The sequence below is a fragment of the Ambystoma mexicanum genome, chromosome 12, assembly GCF_040938575.1.
Source record: "Ambystoma mexicanum isolate Mex_15411 chromosome 12, UKY_AmexF1_1, whole genome shotgun sequence".
Taxonomy (NCBI): domain Eukaryota; kingdom Metazoa; phylum Chordata; class Amphibia; order Caudata; family Ambystomatidae; genus Ambystoma; species Ambystoma mexicanum.
This window is the reverse complement of record NC_090936.1, coordinates 597,299,917-597,319,887: the sequence shown is the minus strand read 5'-3', so window position 1 is coordinate 597,319,887 and position 19,971 is coordinate 597,299,917. Positions and strand designations below refer to the sequence as shown.

The 19,971-nt window shown below is 44.5% G+C and overlaps 1 protein-coding gene across 7 annotated transcripts in view; it reads left to right on the top strand.

Moving 5' to 3' along the window:
• Nucleotides 1-19,971, top strand: part of CLDND1 (claudin domain containing 1) — a 275,231-nt gene that overhangs the window by 110,008 nt on the left and 145,252 nt on the right. For all 7 annotated transcript variants that reach the window (XM_069628981.1, XM_069628976.1, XM_069628977.1 and 4 more), the window contains exon 4: nt 14,616-14,753. In XM_069628981.1, the coding sequence (XP_069485082.1) occupies nt 14,616-14,753 (138 nt within the window). The remainder of the gene's footprint in view (nt 1-14,615; nt 14,754-19,971) is intronic.

Here is a 19,971-nt window from a genome sequence, read left to right as displayed (position 1 = left end):
TGGCTTGCGATGAGTTTTTTAGATTGTTTGAGAGGATCATAGAGATGTTCTCCTCAAAGGTTGCAATGGGACCTGGAGGCCTATAGATGAGGTGTATGTTTGGTTTGGGTGTCGCAGGGGTGACATGGCTTTTCTTTTTGGTGGGTCTGTTGCTTGATTTGTGGTGGTTGTTAATGGGACTGTTAGCGTGGGAATCTCTTTTGGTGGGGGAGGTATCTAGTTTGGGGGCATTGCGTTGGTGGTCTCCTGTATTGCTAGGTTTGGTGGCTAGTCTGGCTAGGCGTTCATAGATTTTGGGTAGTCTTGATCGTAGCTTTGCATTTCTACTTAAGGTATCGCATGGGATATTTGTTATGGGGTGGTGGGTGATAGGTATCTTTAGCTTTATAGTTTGTGGGTTAGTGTCTGGGTTAGTGTCTGGGGTGCTGGTTGGTCGGGGCTCGTCATCAGAGTTTGATGTTGCAGTAGGCATAGACTGCAGTTGGTGGTTTGCTGTTGTCATTGTGGAGCAAAGGGTGACCAGGAGGATGAAGATGGGGATCATTCTATAGAGCATACAATGGCTGTCAACACAGTGGCTAGGTATTGGCAGTGGTAACACAATGGCTAGGTATAGGCAGCACACTGGCTAGGTGTGGGCAACACGGTGGCTACACAATGGCTGGGGAATGGCAACACAACGGCTGCACAATGGCTAGGGCAACACAATGGCTACACAATGGCTGGATTTGGGCATCACAATGGCTACGCAGTGGCTAGGGCATCACAATGTACGCATGTTGGGCGACAATAGCAGGGTGGCACCTAGATTTGACAATCTTTCAAGACTAGAATGCATACGTGCTACAGCAGGGCACCTATATTTGACAATCCTATTCAGGACTAAAATGCATACGTGCTACAGCACGGCACCTATATTTGACAATCCTATTCAGGACTAAAATGCATACATGCTACAGCAGGGCATCTAGATTTGACAATCCTATTCAGGACTAAAATGCATACGTGCTACAGCAGGGCACCTATATTTGACAATCCTATTCGGGACTAAAGTGCATACGTGCTACAGCAGGGAACCTATATTTGACAATCCTATTCAGGACTAAAATGCATACATGCTACAGCGGGGCATCTAGATTTGACAATCCTATTCAGGACTAAAATGCATATGTGCTACAGCAGGGCACCTATATTTGACAATCCTATTCAGGACTAAAGTGCATACGTGCTACAGCAAGGCACCTATATTTGACAATCCTATTCAGGGCTAAAATGCATACATGCTACAGCAGGGCATCTAGATTTGACAATCCTATTCAGGACTAAAGTTGCAGTGTGCAAACAAATAGGTGCCATTTCAACAGTAGGGGTTTACCTAAATTCAAAGGTCACAGTATGGGCTAATAGTGCAATGTGCAGACAGGTAGGTGCAATTTCAACAGTGGAGGTTGACCTAAATTCAAAAATCACAGTGTAAACTAGGTGCAATACCTTGGGTCTCATATGCAGGCACCCAAATGTCATTTAGTGGAAAAAAGCAGGAGGCACTTCGTACAGTCTAGATGTGAGGTAAACACAGTTCAATATGGGCGCAAGGCAGAGCTGATGTCGAAATACAATATGTTCACAGATCAATGTGGCGTATGACTGGCGCCAGAAATTAGCTAGTCAAAGATTTGTGATGGGAATGCTACAGCATGACACCAGGGTGTGAGTTAGATGCACAGTGGTAATCATTGTGGCATGGACACTGTGGGCGGAATGCGGAAAGTCACGAGTTAACATGGTACAGGGGTGTGGGCCAGGAGAAGTGTGGGTCCGGTTGGATGAGTAGGATCAAGAAATTCGGTATATTCTCAGGTCAACACGTTTCAAGGGCTGAAAGCAGAATTTAGAGAGGGCAAAATTCGATCTGGGCATGGTTAAACATGGCGTCAGGGCTGCAAACTAAATATGCACTAATAGCATATATAGACAAAGATGACATTAGCGTCTGGACTGTAAGCTAGCTATACAGTGGTGAGATTAGTGTAGCAAGGGGTCCGTGGTGTAAGGAGTATGAATTTACAGTATGGCAGTGTCCAAGGCAACGTAGTAACCAATGCCCAGGCAGGCTGGATATACGATACACTATGCAATACTGGAATACAATGTGCACTTTAATATTAATTACAGGTTACAATGAGCTGGGGGTGATGCAAGCGCTGTATTTAGAGTTCAATAGCACAGAGTCTGGAAGTCTTACCAGGTCACGAACTGGTCAGTGGAGGGAGGGGATGTGGTTTCTGGTGGGTGTGAGACTAGCATGGAGTATTGCCTTGGGCTCTGTCCGGCTCGTGACAGGCTCAGGACAGGAAGCAGAGAGCCTTCGATGTCCTGCCTTAGAGGGCGTGCCGGCTTCTCGCCTGCCGGCGAATGGGGTGAAGGTAAATAGGAGGCTTCAGCCAATCCTATGGGGCCATGCAGGGCAGCAGTAGATACAAGCCCACTACTGTAGTTGAGCGGCCATCTTTGAGGGTCGGACCTCGTGGGTAAATTACTGCATTTAATGCAGTTTGTGGTAAAGATGGGGGCAAATTTCACAGTGCAGCGTGGATATGGATTTACTGCACAAATAGTGGCAAAAAATAATGCAGTAATTCCGATTTTTAGGAATTTAGCCCATCAGGCTTAAGGGGGTTGGAGTGAAGCCCAGGGGTTTACCGTGGTGCTCGGGGCCCATCCGGGCCTGGGTACTGCTCCTGCAGTGGGACAGGAGCTCCTGCTCCTTCGGCTATGGCAGTCTTCTGAGAGGAGAGAAGACAGTGATCACTCCAGGAGAGAGCAGTGGTCAGAGGGATAGACAGGGAGAGCCCAGAGGAGATCAAGACATCAAGTGTGTGACCTGCTGAGTGCGTCGGCCCAGAGGGGAGGATAGAGAGGGAGAGGGAATGGCAGAGGTCACAAAAGAGCAGAGATGAGGGACAGGGAGAATCGAGGTGGATATTGAGGTCACCAAGGAGGAGGAGTTGAGGCCAGGAGGGAGTAGGAAAGGTCAGTCCACTCGGAGAGAAAAGGGGTGATTTGACCAGGGGGCCAATAGAGAGTAGCAACAGTAAGAGAGTGGCTAGGAGAGTTTCAGAGCCTGCAGACAAGGCATTCGAAAGAGGAATAAATCTGAGTGGGAATGATAGTGGCAGGGATCCATTCAGGAAAGATCAGGGCTACACCCCCTCCAGACCGAGTGGCTCTGGGTGCAGAGAGGATCTTGTAGCCCTCAGGGAGGAGAGTGTCAAAGCTTGTGACAGAGCTGGCCGTGAACCATGTCTCCGTGAGACCAAGGACATCGAGGTCAAGTTCTTCAAGGAGGAGGCAGATGTAAGAGGAGTGTTTGACAGCAGAGCGAGAGTTGAGAGTGGCACGATGAAGAAGCTTGCCAGCCTTAAAGACCTTCTGGGGAGGGGTACAAATCAGAGGTATGCCCTGCAGAGTTGTGGAGGTAGCCTGAAGAAGGGATAAGGAGGAGGGAGGAGTGGGCACAGTAGCCAAGGAATGCGAGGAGGGGACAGCCGGAGATGAAAGAAAATTGATGGGGCGAGGGAACTGCCTATCGAAGAGGAGGAGTTTGGCCTGAGGACCTTGGACCATGACGGTTCCAGTACGGGCCAGATGCGACTGAGCAACCTTTGGTGGTATCGGCAGTTGTTTTTCAGATATGTTACGTGGGCATCCGATCCCAAGGATGCTTGCAGGTAGACACCCAATGTCTTGACCTTGTCAGATACCCCTATATTTGAGTCTTTGATATGTGTCAAGTTTAGCTTTTGCCTGGCGTTATCCGAACATCATGAGCTTGGTTTTGCTTCCGTTGAGGCAAAGCCAGTTTGTCATCATCCAGGCTTCAATGGAACTTGTAGATGCTAGCAAGTTTATAATTGCCAGTTGTATGACAGCCGGTCAGGTCGATGACTAGTTGTGTTATCGTCGGTGAAATTTGTAAAAAAAAATGACCCCGAAGTTGGTTAGTAGGGTACATAGGCACTGCAGATAGAGATTAAACAAAAGGGGCGATAAACTGGCCCTCTGGGGTACACCACGATGTACAGTTTGGGGTATGGAGAAATGATCACCCCATTGGATCTTGGAGCTCCGATCTTTAAGGAAGGATGTTACCCAGGCTATAGCTCCTCGAGAACAATTACCTGATTTGTCTAGAGCCTCGTGTAGTTTTTGATGATCGAGCAAGTCGAATGCTGCTGAGGGGTCTAATAACATCAGCCTCTCTGCTTTTCCCTCGTCCAGGTTACTAAGCATTTTGGTCTGATGGTCGAGCAGGGCCGTCTCCGTACCATGTGCTCCTCTAAATCCTGATTGTTGTCTGTGTAGGAGGCTGTTTCTGTCAACATAATCTTGAAGTTGTGTCTGAGTCAATGACGCTGCATATTTTTTCAATGTCTAGAATGTTAAGGGATACTATTTTATTGGGTACTTTATTCCTGCATTGGATTTTGCTCGTAATGACAAATTGTGTGGGTTAAGCGGCGTTGCACGGCTTACCATAAATCAAATGGTTTCCTGTTCGGATGCACCTTGGAGTGGTCTGCATGCGCTCGCATAGCGGCCTCCATTGCCAGCGTTGTTTATAGTGTGCGTGTCGTGTATAGTGACGTCACTCACACGATCCCCGAAGTACAGATTGGAATTGGAAGTCTGATATAAGTATTCCTTGTATGGTTGTCTCAATGGACCCAATCATTGTGGCTGCACAATAACGTCCCTGTTGTCCAAACTATATTCTTAGTGCAGATTTTCGCCCAGGATAAGCTGTGTCGTTGCTTAAACACTTGTGAACACACAGAGCTAGAAATTATCTGGTGATGCGATTATAGCCGCCTTTTAGGTTCAATTAAAAATTCTGACCTGAATTGGTTTCGTTTAGACGTGGGCAAATGCGTGCATGTTTGATCAAAATTCACCATCCTGTTAAATCGATACATTGTAAACACTTGTTGATAATCCATATATATGTTCAAGCAGAACATACAAATATATTTTCTTGCTTTTTGTGAACTCCGTAATAGCATATGCAGTCACCACCAAAAACAAAATGATAAATACTCAGTGATGCACAATTTACAACATTGTATGTTCAACATTTTGGATTCCTCTGCCTAAAGCTCACATTAATTGGTCTCTGTCCATAAATGTAATCTTGCTCTGTAGTATAACAAGTAACCAGTAAAGATTCATTGCATTGTTGTTAAACCCAGTATTTATAGAACAAAATTAATTTTGTGCTCCTTGTTGAGGCCCACAATAGTGGATCTCAACAAACGAATACATTTCGCCACCATCTGTCTTAATTTTAGTGTGAGGTCACCCCCACACTTTTTACTTTTGGCTTTCATTACACCTATAAATCTCAGATCTCTCTTGTTGTGCATCTGGTGACACTCCTGCCAGTGCACTGCTAATGGTAGTCTTGAATCTTGGCAACCCAAATTTGCCTGATGTTCCCCTATGAGTTTGCGTAGCTGCCAGATCATGCTCCCAATGTATAATCTATTGCATATGCAGATAACTGCATACACTATATATGTAGTCCTGCAATTGATGAAGTCTCTAATTTGGATTGCTGAGTTGTCTTTGTACCTGAAGCTTGAACAATTATTATGAGCATGTTTGTACATACTACATGATCCACACTTGTGGAAGCCAATTGGTTTTAGCCAGTCTGACCCTGTAGCTGTGGCGCGTGTTACTAAGAAATATGGTTCTTAAAGTCTGCGCTCTGGTATATATGAATTGTGGTCTGTCAGCCAGCAATGTATGGTCTGAGGTCATCGTCCATATGTAACAGATGCCAATGTTTTTGCATGATTTTGCATTAAGGTGTGTGAAACTTTAGAGAATTGCGTAACAATACCAATATGGTCTCTACCTTTGTTTGGCTTCTGCCTGCTATGGTTTCATATCTGATCTGTTGATGTTACTGATCGTGTCCTTTGCTTTGTTAATTATTCAAAGAGTACATTTTCTAAATCTCTCGGTCAGGAGTTCACATTCTTTGTCAAATTCTGCCTCTAGGCTACAATTTCTTCGCACCATATAAAATTCTCCTGTCGGTAAATGGGAATTGTTGTTTTCCTCTGACGGCTACTGGCGTGTAGTGTTGACTTAACATCTGTACTTTTTCTAAATGTTGATATTTCTATACAGTTGTTACATGTACAAATATGTAGATCCAGGAAATTGATCTTATCAGCAGCACAGTGCCCTGTCAAATGGATCCCAAATTTGTTATTGTTGAGGCATTGCATATAGTCCCCCAAAGTCTCTTGTGTCCCGTTCCATACAATGTCATCAATGAATCGTTTCCAAATAATGATATTGAGTTTGTACTCATTGTTGTTCAGTGCATACTTGTCTTCATAGTATGACATGAACACGTTTGCCAAAGATGGTGCAAATTTTGCCCCCATAGTGATTCCTTTCTTTTTGACACATGTCTCATTGAACAAGAAAACGTTGTTTCTCAAAGTAAAATCTAGGAATTCTTTCATCTCCAATGTTCGGAATATGTGGTCGAAAAGTTCTGAAAAGTGTGTTCAATTGCCAACTCATGATCTATTGAAGTATACAGGGCAGAGACGTCTGAGGTGACCAATAGATAGCCCTTCTTCCATGTAAGGTCCCTTAAAACAGATGAACAAGTTACTTACCCATGGTAACGTTCTTTTGACTGGATGTTCCTCCACCTATTCCTCATCTTTGACACATGTTGTCCAGCTTCAACTGCTTCGGAATTTTATTCGGCAGAGGGCGCTTTGTGTCGATAGCGTTGATGTCCCTCAAAGGCCTCCGTCGAGGATGATGTCATCGAAGGCATATATAGCATTTGCAGCGCCCGTTGGCCTCAGTTCTGTTTTTCCCCTTCAACAGCAGAGATACCCGCAAAACACAGCAGTGACCGTACTCAGCCTTGATGGATCGGAAGCTGTAATAGTACGGGAAATTCTACTGAGAGGTAGGTTGGGAGGGCGATGAGGAATAGGTGGGAGGAACATCCAGTCGAAAGAACGTTACCAAGGGTAAGTAACTTGTTCTTCGAATGGATTGTGCCCTTCCACGTCTTCCTCATCTTTGACAGAATCCCACAGCAGTATTTGGTTTGGAGGAGGTAGTAGAATTTGAATTCATTTATTTTCATGGACGGAGTGCAGGACTGCCTTCCCAAAAGTACCATCCTGACCGAGGGAAGATTCCATGCAATAATCCTTTGTGAATATGTGGATGGTAGACCACGTTGCTGCTTCACAAATGTTTTTAATTGGTACGCCCCTTTGCAGTTTTGTAGAGGTAGCCATGCCCCTGATGGAATGGGCCCTTAAACCTTCAGGAGGGTCTTTCCCTGCCAGCCTGTAACATTCTGAGATTGCCAGAATTATCCATCTGGATAAGGTCTGTTTAGTAACAGCCTGGCCCAGTTTATGGCCTGTATATCCAATGAAAAGTTGGTCATCAATACCTAGCTTAGACATTCTAGATATATAAAAGCTTAACGCTCTCCGATGGTCTAACCTATGTAGTCTTTCCTCCTCCTTGCCAGGATGAGGTGGGGATAGAAATAAGGTAGAACAATTTTCTGACTTATATGAAAATCAGAAACGATTTTGGGCAAAAATGAAGGTTTGACCCTTAAAACAACCCTATCCTTGTGGAAGATAGAAAAGGGTGGCTTGGTCGAAAGTGCCTGCAACTCACTCACTCTACGGGCTGATGTCGGAGAAATCAATAGAATAGTTTTGAAGGTTAACCTTAAAGGACATGAATGTAATGGTTCAAAAGGTGCACACATTAGAAATTTTAGAACCAGATTAAGGTCCCAAACTGTAACCTGGAACAGAGATGGCAGCGGGAGGGCACATTGGTTAGTCCCTTTTGGAAATGGTGTCACCAGTGGAATGTTGAAATAGGAACATTCCTCTGACGAATGCTTAAAAATGGACAGCGCCACCAAGTAGCCTTTAACGGTACCAATCTGGATCCCCAGATTGGCTAAAGATAGAAGAAAGGATAAAACATCTGGTGTTTTACATAGAAAATGATCTACATTCTTTTCTCGGCACCAGTGCAGAATTTATTTAAACAGTAACAGAACAAAGACTTTGTTGGTGGCCTTCTAGCCCAAAAGAAAACCTCCATTACGTCATCCGGGAGGTCCCAATCCTTATATCTCAGCCTTTCAGAATCCAAGCGTGAAGGTTGAGTGTTTTGACCTCTGGCTGGAGAACCCGAACCTACTCTTGTGAGAGAAGGTCCTCTCTTAGTGGAAGAGGCATCGGAGGACAGATGGACATGTCCAGAAGGTCCAGATACCAAGTCCTCCTGTCCCCATCCGGGGAAATTAGGATCATGTGTTTCCCGAACCATCTCAACCTACTGATCATATGAGGAATGACAGGGACTGGAGGAAACGCGCACAGGAGTGGAAACTCCCAGTCCATTATGTACGAACGTGTCTCCTAGAGCTTCTCTTGCGAGAAGTTCCCTGGAGCAATACTGTTTGCACTTCCGGTTGGCCCCGGTCTTGAACAGATATACTTGAGGGGTTCCCCAAAGGGTGAAGATCTCTTGAAGGATTTCCTGAGTTAGTTCCCGCTCGTGGGAGACTGTGCTCTGCCTTCTCAGTGTGTCCGCTGCTGTGTTCTCCTCTCCAGCTAGGTGAACTGCTGATAGGGAGATTCCTTCTTGAATTGCCCAGTACCAGAGCTGCATTGCCTCTCTGCACAGTGATAGTGACCCTGCACCACCTCTCTTGTTGAGGTAGTACATGGCCACTGTGTTGTCCGTCATTATCAGAACATTCTTTCCCAGTGCAGAGGGCAGAAAGGCCTTCAATGCTAGTCTGATTGCCCCCGGCTGCAAAAGATTGATATGTAGTGCCCCCACCCCGTGAGTGAGGCGTCCGTCACTACTGTTAACTGCAGCCATAGTTGCCAAAAAGGTTCTCCCTTCAGAATACTGTCCTCGCAGGCCCACCACAGAAGATCCTGTGAGACCCTGGTTGCAGTCTGAAGTAGGTCTGACATCTTTTCTGAGAACTGGGACTAGAGCCCATTTAAGGGATCTCAGTCTCAGGCGGGCCTCTGGCACCAGAAAAATGCAGAATGCCATGAGGCCGAGCAACCTCACAAAATTGAAGCCCGGTAGACTGTGGGCGAGCTCTTTCCCAACAATGTATCTAATACAGCTCCAATGTACTGGAGCTTTTGAGAAGGTGTCATATGGGACTTCTCGTAGTTGAGGGAGAAGCCCAGTCTGTGAAGAGAGTAGCAGGTGACGTTGAGATGATCCCGGGCTTGTTTGGGAGAATACGCCTTGATCAGCCAATCTTCCAGGTATGGGTAGACGTGAATCCCCCCCCCCCTCTCCCGAGACTCACGCTCACCACAGCCATCAGTTTGGAGAATCTGCCAACTGCGAACCTCAGGTATTTTCTGTGCTTGCGATGGATTGGCACATTAAAATAAGTGTCCTGGAGGTCCAATGACACCAGGGCCTGAAGGATCTGAGAAAGTGTGACCATCTTGAACTTGTCCTTCCTGAGGAACTTGTTCAAGTATCTTAAGTCCAAGATGGGTCTCAGTCCACCGTCCTTCTTGGGTATTAGAAAATAAGGGGAGTACCATCCCTTGTTCCTCTCCGCTACAGGCACTGGTTCTATAGCACCTTTCTCTAGCAGCGTTAAAATTTCCTGCACAAGGAGCGGATCCGGAATCCTCAGTGTGGTTCCTCGGTGGAGAAATACATTTTTTAATAAACATATATTGGGAGCAAGCGTCCATGAGCAACTACATTGAGAATGAAAAGATACAAATTGGTTTGAGGGTTCTGATATTACCCAATTTCGAGAACAAAGACCAACACCTGGCTGACCAGTCGGAAACAAATCTTAATAGCTCCAGGGTTATTATACAGTTACTAATAGAACATTCAAACAGGCAGCACACAAGGATTCAAGAACAAATAGACTAAGTAAAAAAATAAATCTAAGATATGCCCAATGCAGACGGCACCAAAGAGAAAAGTTATAGTATAATGTATGCCATTCTCAGAACTTATCGGGACGAAATAAAGATCCGGAAATTTAGAAAGTACTACCGTGATGGACTGTGATTTTCATGAAGATAGGGTCTATACTTTTCAACCCAAATTTGACATCCCTCTCGAACACAATTCAGTACAAGTACACCGAACACCATCCTGGGCAGTTCAGATATCGAATCTGAGGGTGAACATTATATTGGGACAGGGCCTAGCACGACCAGTGACCAACAGGATCCTAACACTACTAAGAAAAGTTGTTTTTAGACCAAATCAAAAGATTGAGGAAAGGAACACAAAGAAGTATAACCAAACAAGTCAGATTTCAGAGCCTTCTAGTTGCAAGCATACCTACAAAGAATGATCCACAAGGGGTAGAAGAGGAGGAAGAAGTAAGCTCAGACGACGACGACCAAGGAGGGGTGAAGCTACGATTGGTGAAATAATCAGTGACAATTTGGTCACTAATTTATCAAACCGCTTGATGATAATCACAGAGCTAGCAGTTTTGAACAAGGGCTTATCTTTTTCTCCTACCATGGCTCCAGATTACACCAACTTTCAGATAGATGTCTTTATGTTTGTAAGAAATTTAAAATTAAAAAAGATTTGCCACACAAGTTAGAACCTACAAGCAAAGAGAAACGCAACCACCACTAAGTGATTTGACCATTTGTGACATTGAAAGCATTCATCTTCTAATGTCTCTCGACCAAGGAGAACTCGTTGAACAACAAGCACTATGTGAAGATATGGACATACAAACCAGTAACTTGGCAATCACCAAATTTAAAAGGAAATCTAAGTTTACTGCAAAACTAGCGTGTGAAAATTTGATCGACACCTTTCACAAAGCAGCGATTAGGGAGATCCACAATGACTTGGATAAGGAGCAACAAAACAGACATCGTCAACAGAACAACGTCGCCAAGAATTTCTAGCCCTGCAGGCACCTTCCAATGACAACAGCATTGTTATAAAGGAAGCAGATAAGGGTGGAAACATTGTCATTCGCAACACTACAGAGTATATTAAAATTGAGGCAAAGCACTTGGACTCACCAGGCTGCTACGACAAGCTACTTATGAATACCACACAATAAATGTTATGTGACCTGCACAATATCGTCGACCGATGGCATAAACGAGGGGTTCTTTCGGATGAGGAGAGGACCTTCTTGTACATCAAAAACCCAGTCATGCCCACGATGTACTTTCTTCCTCAAATTCACAAAAGTTACAAACAACTGCACCCTATTCCAAGTGGTATTGGAGAGGCAACAGTCCACCTCTCTGAGTATATATACAAAGCTATAAAGGAACAGGTTTTTCAGATAACCTCTTACATACGCGATAGTACACATGTTCCATCTATCTTAAGGGATCTTACATGGCAGAAAGGCTATTTGTTGGCCACCTTAGACGTCTCTGCCCTGTATACTTCAATATATCATGAGTTGGCAATGTAGGCAATTGAACACACTTTTCTGAACTTTTCGGCCTCATAGTCCGAACATGTGGAGATGATTAAAGAATTCCTAGATTTTACTTTGAGAAACAATGTTTTCTTGTTCAATGATGCATACTATGTCCAAAAGAAAGGAATCGCTATGGGGCAAAATTTGCACCATCTTTGGCAAACATGTTTGTCATACTATGAAGACAAGCGGGCATTGAACAATGAGTACGAGACGAATATAATTATTTGGAAACTATTCATTGATGACCTCATTATTGTATGGAATGGGACACAAGAGACTTTTGGGGACCATATGCAATACCTCAACAATAACATGTTTGGGAGCCATTTGACATGACACTGTGATGCTGATAAGATCAATATCCTGGATCTACATATTTATATCTGTAACGACTGTATAGAAACATCAACATATAGAAAAAGTACAGAGGTTAACTCAACACTACACAGCAGTAGATGTCACAGGAAAACCACGGTTTCCAATATACCGACTGGAGCATTTTATAGGGCACAAAGAAATTGCAATCTAGAGGTAGAATTTGATAAAGAATGTGAACTCCTGACCGAGAGATTTAGAAACTGGGGGTCTTCTCTTGAAATAATTAACAAAGCGAAGGACAAGATCAACAGATCAAATAAGATGACCAACACAGCCAGGCATAGCAGGCAGAAGCCAAACAAAGTTAAAGACCATATTGGTATTGTTACACAATTCAAGGATTCACACACCTTATGCAAAAACATTGGCATCTGTTAGATATAGACGATGACCTCCGACCATACATTGCTGACAGACCACAATTCATATATGCCAGAGCGCAGACTTTAAGAAACAAACTCTGTCCATCTTTCTTAGTAACACGTGCCACAGCTACAGGGTCAGACTGGCTAAAACCAATTGGCTTCCACAAGTGTGGATCATGTAGCATGTGAAAACCTGCTCATAATAATTGTTCAAGCTTCAGGTACAAAGACAACTCAGCAATCCAACTTAGAGACTTTGCCAATTGCAGGACTACATATGTAGTGTATGCAGTTATCTGCATATGCAATAGATTATACATTGGGAGTACGATGCGGCAGCAACGCACATGCATAAGGGAACACCTTGCAAATTTGGGTAGCCAAGGTTCAAGGCTACAACTAGCAGTGCACTGGCAGGAGTGTCACCAGATGCACAACAAGAGAGATCTGACATGTATAGGTCTCATGAAAGCCAAAAGTAAAAAGCGTGGGGGTGACCTCACACTAAAATTAAGACAGATGGTGGCGAAATGTATTCGTTTGTTGAGATCCACTATTGTGGGCCTCAACAAGGAGCACAAAATTAATTTTGTTCTATAAATACTGTGTTTAACAACAATGCAATGAATCTTTACTGGTTACTTGTTATACTACAGAGCAAGATTACATTTATGGACAGAGACCAATTAATGTGAGCTTTAGGCAGAGGAATCCAAAATGTTGAACATACAATGTTGTAAGTTGTGCATCACTGGGTATTTATCATTTTGTGTTTGGTGGTGGCTGCATATGCTATTACGGAGTTCGCAAAAAGCATGGAAATATATTTTTAGGATCTGCTTGAACGTATATATGGATTGTTAACAACAAGTATTTATAATATATCTATTTAACAGAATGGAGAATTTTGATCAAACGTGCATGCAGTTGCCCACGTTTAAACTAAAGACCGATTCAGGTCACCATTTCTAATTGAACCTAAAAGGTGGATATAATCTCATCCCAAGACAAAAAGACAAAAAATAATTTCTAGCACTGTGTATTCACAAGTGTTTAAGCAATTAATAATTTGTCATGTATGAATCTTGCTTTGTGCATTTAATGCATTATATAACTAACAGCCTTGAAAAAGACAAGTAGTCGAAACACGTCTTGGCTGTTTCAACAAAGAATTAAATAATTGAATAAGGAAACCAAATCAAGGGTTGATACATAATTGATTGTAATACCGAGGGTAAAAGTGTGATGAGCTGATAGCAACTATACAGTATTATGACACTAAACAAGTATTATGACACTAAACAGTAGCCACAGTAAGATTGGTGAGGCAGTGTCCAGCGGTACTGTGGCCCTGCAATGTGCTGCACGCATCAAGGTGGGTACATCTGTACAGCAGACCGCAGTTCTCATAGTCGTTAGTCATTCCTGATGCCCTGTCGGAGGGAGTGGTTGGGATTTTGGTAAGGCCTCCTGAATCTGCTGGTAGATAATATGGGCTGTTATCACTAGACTTCTACAATATTCAAGTATTGTATCATCTGTTAACTGCTCTGTGCCCCCATTCAAAGGTACTGGCAGAGTTTGCGGCAAACGCATCAGTCTGTCAGTTAGTATTTCGTAGGGACTCCAACCTGTTATTCTGTTGCCAGTTCCACTGATGCTGATTAAAGTTTATGGTAGTGCATCTGACTACTTCAAACCAGTTACTGCCTGTATCCTAGTTATTTTCCCCTTAAGGAACCCATTTTGGAGTTCTACCTACCCTACAGATTGTGGGTGATAGGGTACTGGAGCTCAACCTACATAATGTACTAGGATTCGCTGGGGGGTATAGCAGGTGGGAATTATATCATGATGGGTGGGATGACATAAGAATTTTGTTGGGGAAGGAGACCACTTAGCTACAGTAGTACGCTTCTTTTCTACCTATCATAATGTAGTCTTAAATTCAGACTTTGCAACCACCATGTATTATTTGACCAAGGCCTTCTTAAGGGAGGCTCAAATAATCTGCCACTGGTTTCTTGCAAAAAACATAACTGTGTGAAATAGATCAGCTATGTGGATGCAGACACTCGATTGTTTTGAATGTTAGTGAAGATCCTATGCGGGAGAACTCACAACTGAATAAGTGCCTGCTGGGCCCACCCAAGTGCGCACATTTGTTCTTCTTGCTGAATTCCCAATCATGAGTGAATCACCCTTGCTCCCATCTGCAAGCTTTACCCACTTCCCCCTCTTTGAATGGGAAGAACAGTTGGACAATTGATAATGGTAACTACAGCTTCTCTTTCTCACTTCCCTAGACCTCTGGAGGTGTCAGTGTCTCCTGCCATTTGTCAGCCTGGGATTGATGTGTTTTGGTGCTCTTATAGGGCTTTGCGCATGTGCCTGCCGTAACCTCTACCCGACCATTGGCACAGGAGTCCTTCACTTCCTTGCTGGTAAGTTTCTACCCTTTCCACTGGAAAAGATTCCCCTCTGGTAAGCCGATTTGTAGTAATACTCCGCTTGGTAATCTGTAGCAATCTGCATATACTGGTTGATTGTATCACACCGGATGTATATTTTAAGGCTGAATCCTGGCCACTGACACTTCCTTGAGCTATTCCCCACCAAACCCGCATTCAAGAGTTTACTTCTCTGCCCCAGGCTACTCCTTTCACCCTTGCTTTACCTCCCTAAATGGGGCTCTGCCCCCCACCCCATATACAGATCTCGCTTGCTGCTCATTCCCCAACCCACCTTCCTGCTTCTCCCCTCATCTCTTCTTAAGCAGTGGTTTCAGCCATCATAACCCCCACCTCTGCTCACCAACCAACCACCGCACCACCACCCCACCTTCACCCTAACCCATCAGCACCTTCTCTTCTTTTTTTTACCTCCTCTGGATCAAATCCTTGGCACCACCTCCTCCTGCTCCCTTAGCCACAACTTGCGTATAACTGCATAGTATTTGAAATTTAGGAAAGTTTTGAAAACATGGTTATCGAAATCTGTATATCAAGCGTTATGCTTTTTAGCCTACTTTTCTCTATTTTTAATGCTTTTATTAGAATTGTACTCTGTGTGTATATATATATATATATATATATATATATATATAATATGAAATATTTTAACTTTATTTTCCTGGTTCCATGGTGCTGCTGCTGCTGCTTTCATTTGACCGATGGTTTCTGCACTCTGATATTCTGGCTCGGAGTGCAATTCGAACTTGCTAGTGTTCAGGCTTGTGGAATATGCTTAGATCAGATTCACATGCTGTGCATAGGCCGACATCTAGTGGAAGCTGTGGAGTATTACAGTTGTTGTTTTCGAAACTCTAAAAGGGACAGGGCGTGCCAGTAATACTATGCCTAGTGACGTCCACTGTACCCATGATGCCTCACCCGTCGAGGTCCCTCAGATTGTTTTTTTCCGCCATCCTAGACAGACGCGTATAGCGGAGTTCCTCTTTCGGCGTAAAGCCATTTACTTATTTCAATTATCGATAGTTCATTCTTTCTATCCTTTACTTCACCGACCATCGAAACATCACGCCGGTGAAGACAAAGACACTGCCTGTCGAAAACTACTGCAACGGATCGTTTTGGCCTTGGAAGGTCGCCCCGGGCCTCGGCCCAGACAGTAGGGAGAGCGGTGGGAGGTCATTTTAGGATGTATATGCCCCTTTTCTTACACTACTTTCGCCGAGCTGCCATAGTTTGTAGCTATGGACAAGACCCCATTTAAATTCTGCCCCAAGTGCAATCGTAAATTCCTGTGGGTCGATAAGCATTTAGTCTGTAACTTGTGTCTCCCAAGAGACCACGTCAAGGCTTCTTGTCGAGCTTGTAGGCTCTTCAAGCCCAAGACTTTAAAGGATCGCTCCACAAAAACGCTGGGCCCACAACGCCAGGCAACTCTAGGCCAGGGATGTAGAAGGCGCTTTCAGTGATGGCAGCAAAACCGTTGTTTCAGATGGCGAGGGCGACTAGGTAGCTTCGGCTACCCAAGCCCAGGCCCCCGACCCCGGAGGACAGGCCGGCAGCCCTGTTGTGGGGACTACACCTGGCGGCGGAAGCGCATCAAAACCATCCACCACTAAACACATAACCCCAAGTCGAGACTCGACCCATGGGTCGAGCGGTCGACAATGCACGGCACGCAGGGAAAGGTCAGTTGAGTCCCGGTCCTCTGCAGCGGCTTTCATTTTGGAGCTCTCGGGCTCCCCCCGGGGAGCCTGAGAGCCCCAGAGTGAAAGCTGCTGTAAGCAGAAACACTGCAGCATTTCTAAACACCCGCGTTGTTTCTGCCTGCAGCGGCTTTCACTTTGGAGCTCTCGGGCTCCCCACGGGGAGCCCGAGAGCCCCAGAGTGAAAGCTGCTGTAAGCAGAAACACTGTGGCATGGAAACACAACCGCGTTGTGTTTGTGCCTGCCGTGGCTATCACTTTGGGTCTCCGGTGCTATCACTTTGGGTCTCCGGTGCTCCCCCTGGGGGAGCACCGGAGACCCAAAGTGATAGCCACGGCAGGCACAAACACAACGCGGTTGTGTTTCAAAAACACTTTGGTTTTTCTTTCTAAGTTTCTCAGGCTCCTCCGGCTAGGAGGAGCCTGAGAAACTTAGAAAGAAAAACCGAAGCGTTTTTGAAACACAACAAAGTTGTATTTATGTTTGAGGTAGCGAAGCTACTGCAAACATAAATACAAAGTTTAAAAAGTTTCGGTTTCATTTCTAAGTTTTCCGGGCTCCTCCGAGATGCAGCTGCAGCTTTCCTGCCTGTAGTCTCTGGTCCCCGTCCTCTGAGTCCGGCACCAATGAAGCGAAAGCCACCCAGTGGTAGCTTTTATTTACTACAGCTGGCTGGCTTTTGCTTCATTAGTGCCGCAAACGCGAGCACAGGCGGCATCCATTTCACAAAATGGATGCCCCCTAGTGCTTGCAATTTTAAAGTTTCAGCTTCATTTGCTCGAAACTTTACATAGACACTTAAAAAAATATATATATTTTACATATTTGTTTTATTTTTGGCCATCTTTTTGGCCAATAATATTTCTGAACAAACTATTCCTTTAATGAGGTGCTAGCCAGGGTGGCAGAGCACTTTCAAAATGACACACAGGAGGATAAGGACTTTGTAGAACAGTTCCTTGGGGACAAGAAAACAATGGCACAGTTTATTCCTCTACTCAAGTCAATACAGCGCAGGATACAACCGTCATTAGCAGCCCCTAACCTCATACGGGCTGTAAACCGACATGTATAAAAGCTCTTTAAACCTGCACCTTCAGACCCACTGTATATGAGAGGGTAGCTGAAGCCAGACTCATTGGTTGTAACTACAACTAGGAAAAGAGTGGGCACCCCCCTTGCTTCCTCTGAGGCTCCACCTGACAAGGAAAGCAAAAAGATTTACTCTCACCAAGATCTCATCCCTCTACAAAAAAGAAATCTGCCTGGTCAAACGAGAAACTTATAACAATCGTATCTCACAAGCAAATTACAGCATGAAGGAATTATTCACGATACTAAATGAATTGGAGTCCCCTGCCCCCACGCCGGACACCTGCACCAAAGACAAAAACCTGGTGTTCTGACATCCAGCAAGCACTAACTAATAAAGTGACCACCCTCCAAAACAGAATGGCCCAAAAAACTACCGTACCTACCTTAACTCCTCCCAACAACACCCCCCTGACCTCTGACAGCCCACCCATTCGCTTCAATTTTTCCAAAACCTCTATTCTTGAGGTGGAAAAAGTTATACTATCACTCAAACCCTCCAATTGCTAGGGTGACCTTTGTCCAACCCATCTCATCGAGGACACAGCTAGGGACCTAGCACCTTTCATATTGAGCTCATCGATGTTTCATTCACAACTGGCACCATTCCTAGTAACTCAAAGAATCATGGGTGCTCCCACTGCTAAAAAAACAAACCCTTGACCCTTTGATACCAACTAATTACCGGCCAATCACAACAGTTCCTTTTCTTTTAAAAATCTTGGATAAGGTTGCATATCTACAGATTCAGAAATACTTGGAATCACACCACCTTTTAGGAGCTCGCCAATCAGGTTTCCGTCCCCAACATGGAACAGAAACCGCCCTCATCGACCTAAAGGCCCAAGTCAACAAACTAAGGGACAAGGGGAAATCAGCCCTCCTTCTCCTCCTTCACCTCTCGGCTGCTTTTGATCTTGTGGATCACAAGGTCTTATGCAGCCATCTAGACTCGGCCGCACACTTCTCTAAGGAAACCATGGTCTGGATCGAGTCATTCTTAAGTGATAGGACAATCAGGGTCTTCGCCCCCTCAGCAGCCGCTGACCCTATTCCCATTACTTGCGGGGTGCCCCAGGGTTCCTGTGTCTCCCAATTTGTATAACATTTTCACTAAGCACCTTTTTTCGATGATCTGGACCATCTCGGCATCACCTTCACCAACTATGCAGATGATGCTCAGATTCTCCTCCCACTTTCTGGGGCCTACGGCAAGGATTTGGCCTTGGTGAATAGAGTTTACCTCATCATCCAGGCATGGATGGCTACACACGGTCTATGCCTGAATGATGACAAAACAGAGCTCATCATACTGGGTATCACTACCAATCTCCAAAAACTAGGCCATGAATATACCTCCTTCATAATTGATGGCAACTTCATCAAAGTTACTAACGAGTTAAAAACCCTAGGCTTTTACCTCGACTCCAACTTTACCAAACAAGTTAATTCCATGGCCTTTGCCACCGCTTATACTTGTAAACTCATCAGAGCCGGCAAACCCTTTCTTTCTAATAATAGCTGCATCATTCTGGCCAGAGCCCTCGTCTTGTCCAGGCTGGACTATTGCAACACCCTCTACATTGGTTCCAATAAAGTTATCATCAGGAGAATCCAAACTCTCCAAAATAACGCCCTTAGAGGGGCCCTCTGCGTAACTAGGAGAGAAAATATATCTGAGATTAGGCAAGAAAATAATTGGCTTTCTACCAATAACAAAATCCTACTTAAAACCACCTCACTTATTCACAAATTGTTGAATAATGCTGCTCCTATCTATCGCTCTGAGAGATTCCACAGAAGGACCTCCACTAGGCCTTCTAGACTCATCAACACCAACTGCCTATCCATTCCCAGGTTCAAACTATCAAAGTTTGTGGGTAGAAGCTTTCCGATCAAAACGGCCCGGTTCTGGAACTCCCTGCTACCATCATTCCGAGCGGCTCAAACAAACGAGAACTTTAGATACAACTGGCTTAAGACAACAGACCACTAAGGCCTGACACCCTCACCACCTTGTAAATAGAACCTTAAAGATTTTAGACATTGTACTGCTTGTGTTCGTATCTCTGTTTATAATGACATGTATTTGCTACCCTCTGTCTTTCTGTGTTCCATATTTGTCATGTGTAATTTATTTTCTGTAACATAAGCCTTGAACTTCCTTTTAAATTCTGCGCCCTGATACCTTAGGGTCTGGTGTGCAATACAAATAAATAAACAAACAAATAAACCATGGGTAGAAAGGTTGCCTCCTCCGCGCCTTACCAGACCAGAATTGCGAACAATGCTACCCTTTTGGCCAGTTACAACTGCCACAAATGGGAGGAAGTTTCGGCTCTACTATTGTCTGCCCCAGAACCACTGAAATCCCAGCTTGCACAGGTGGCTG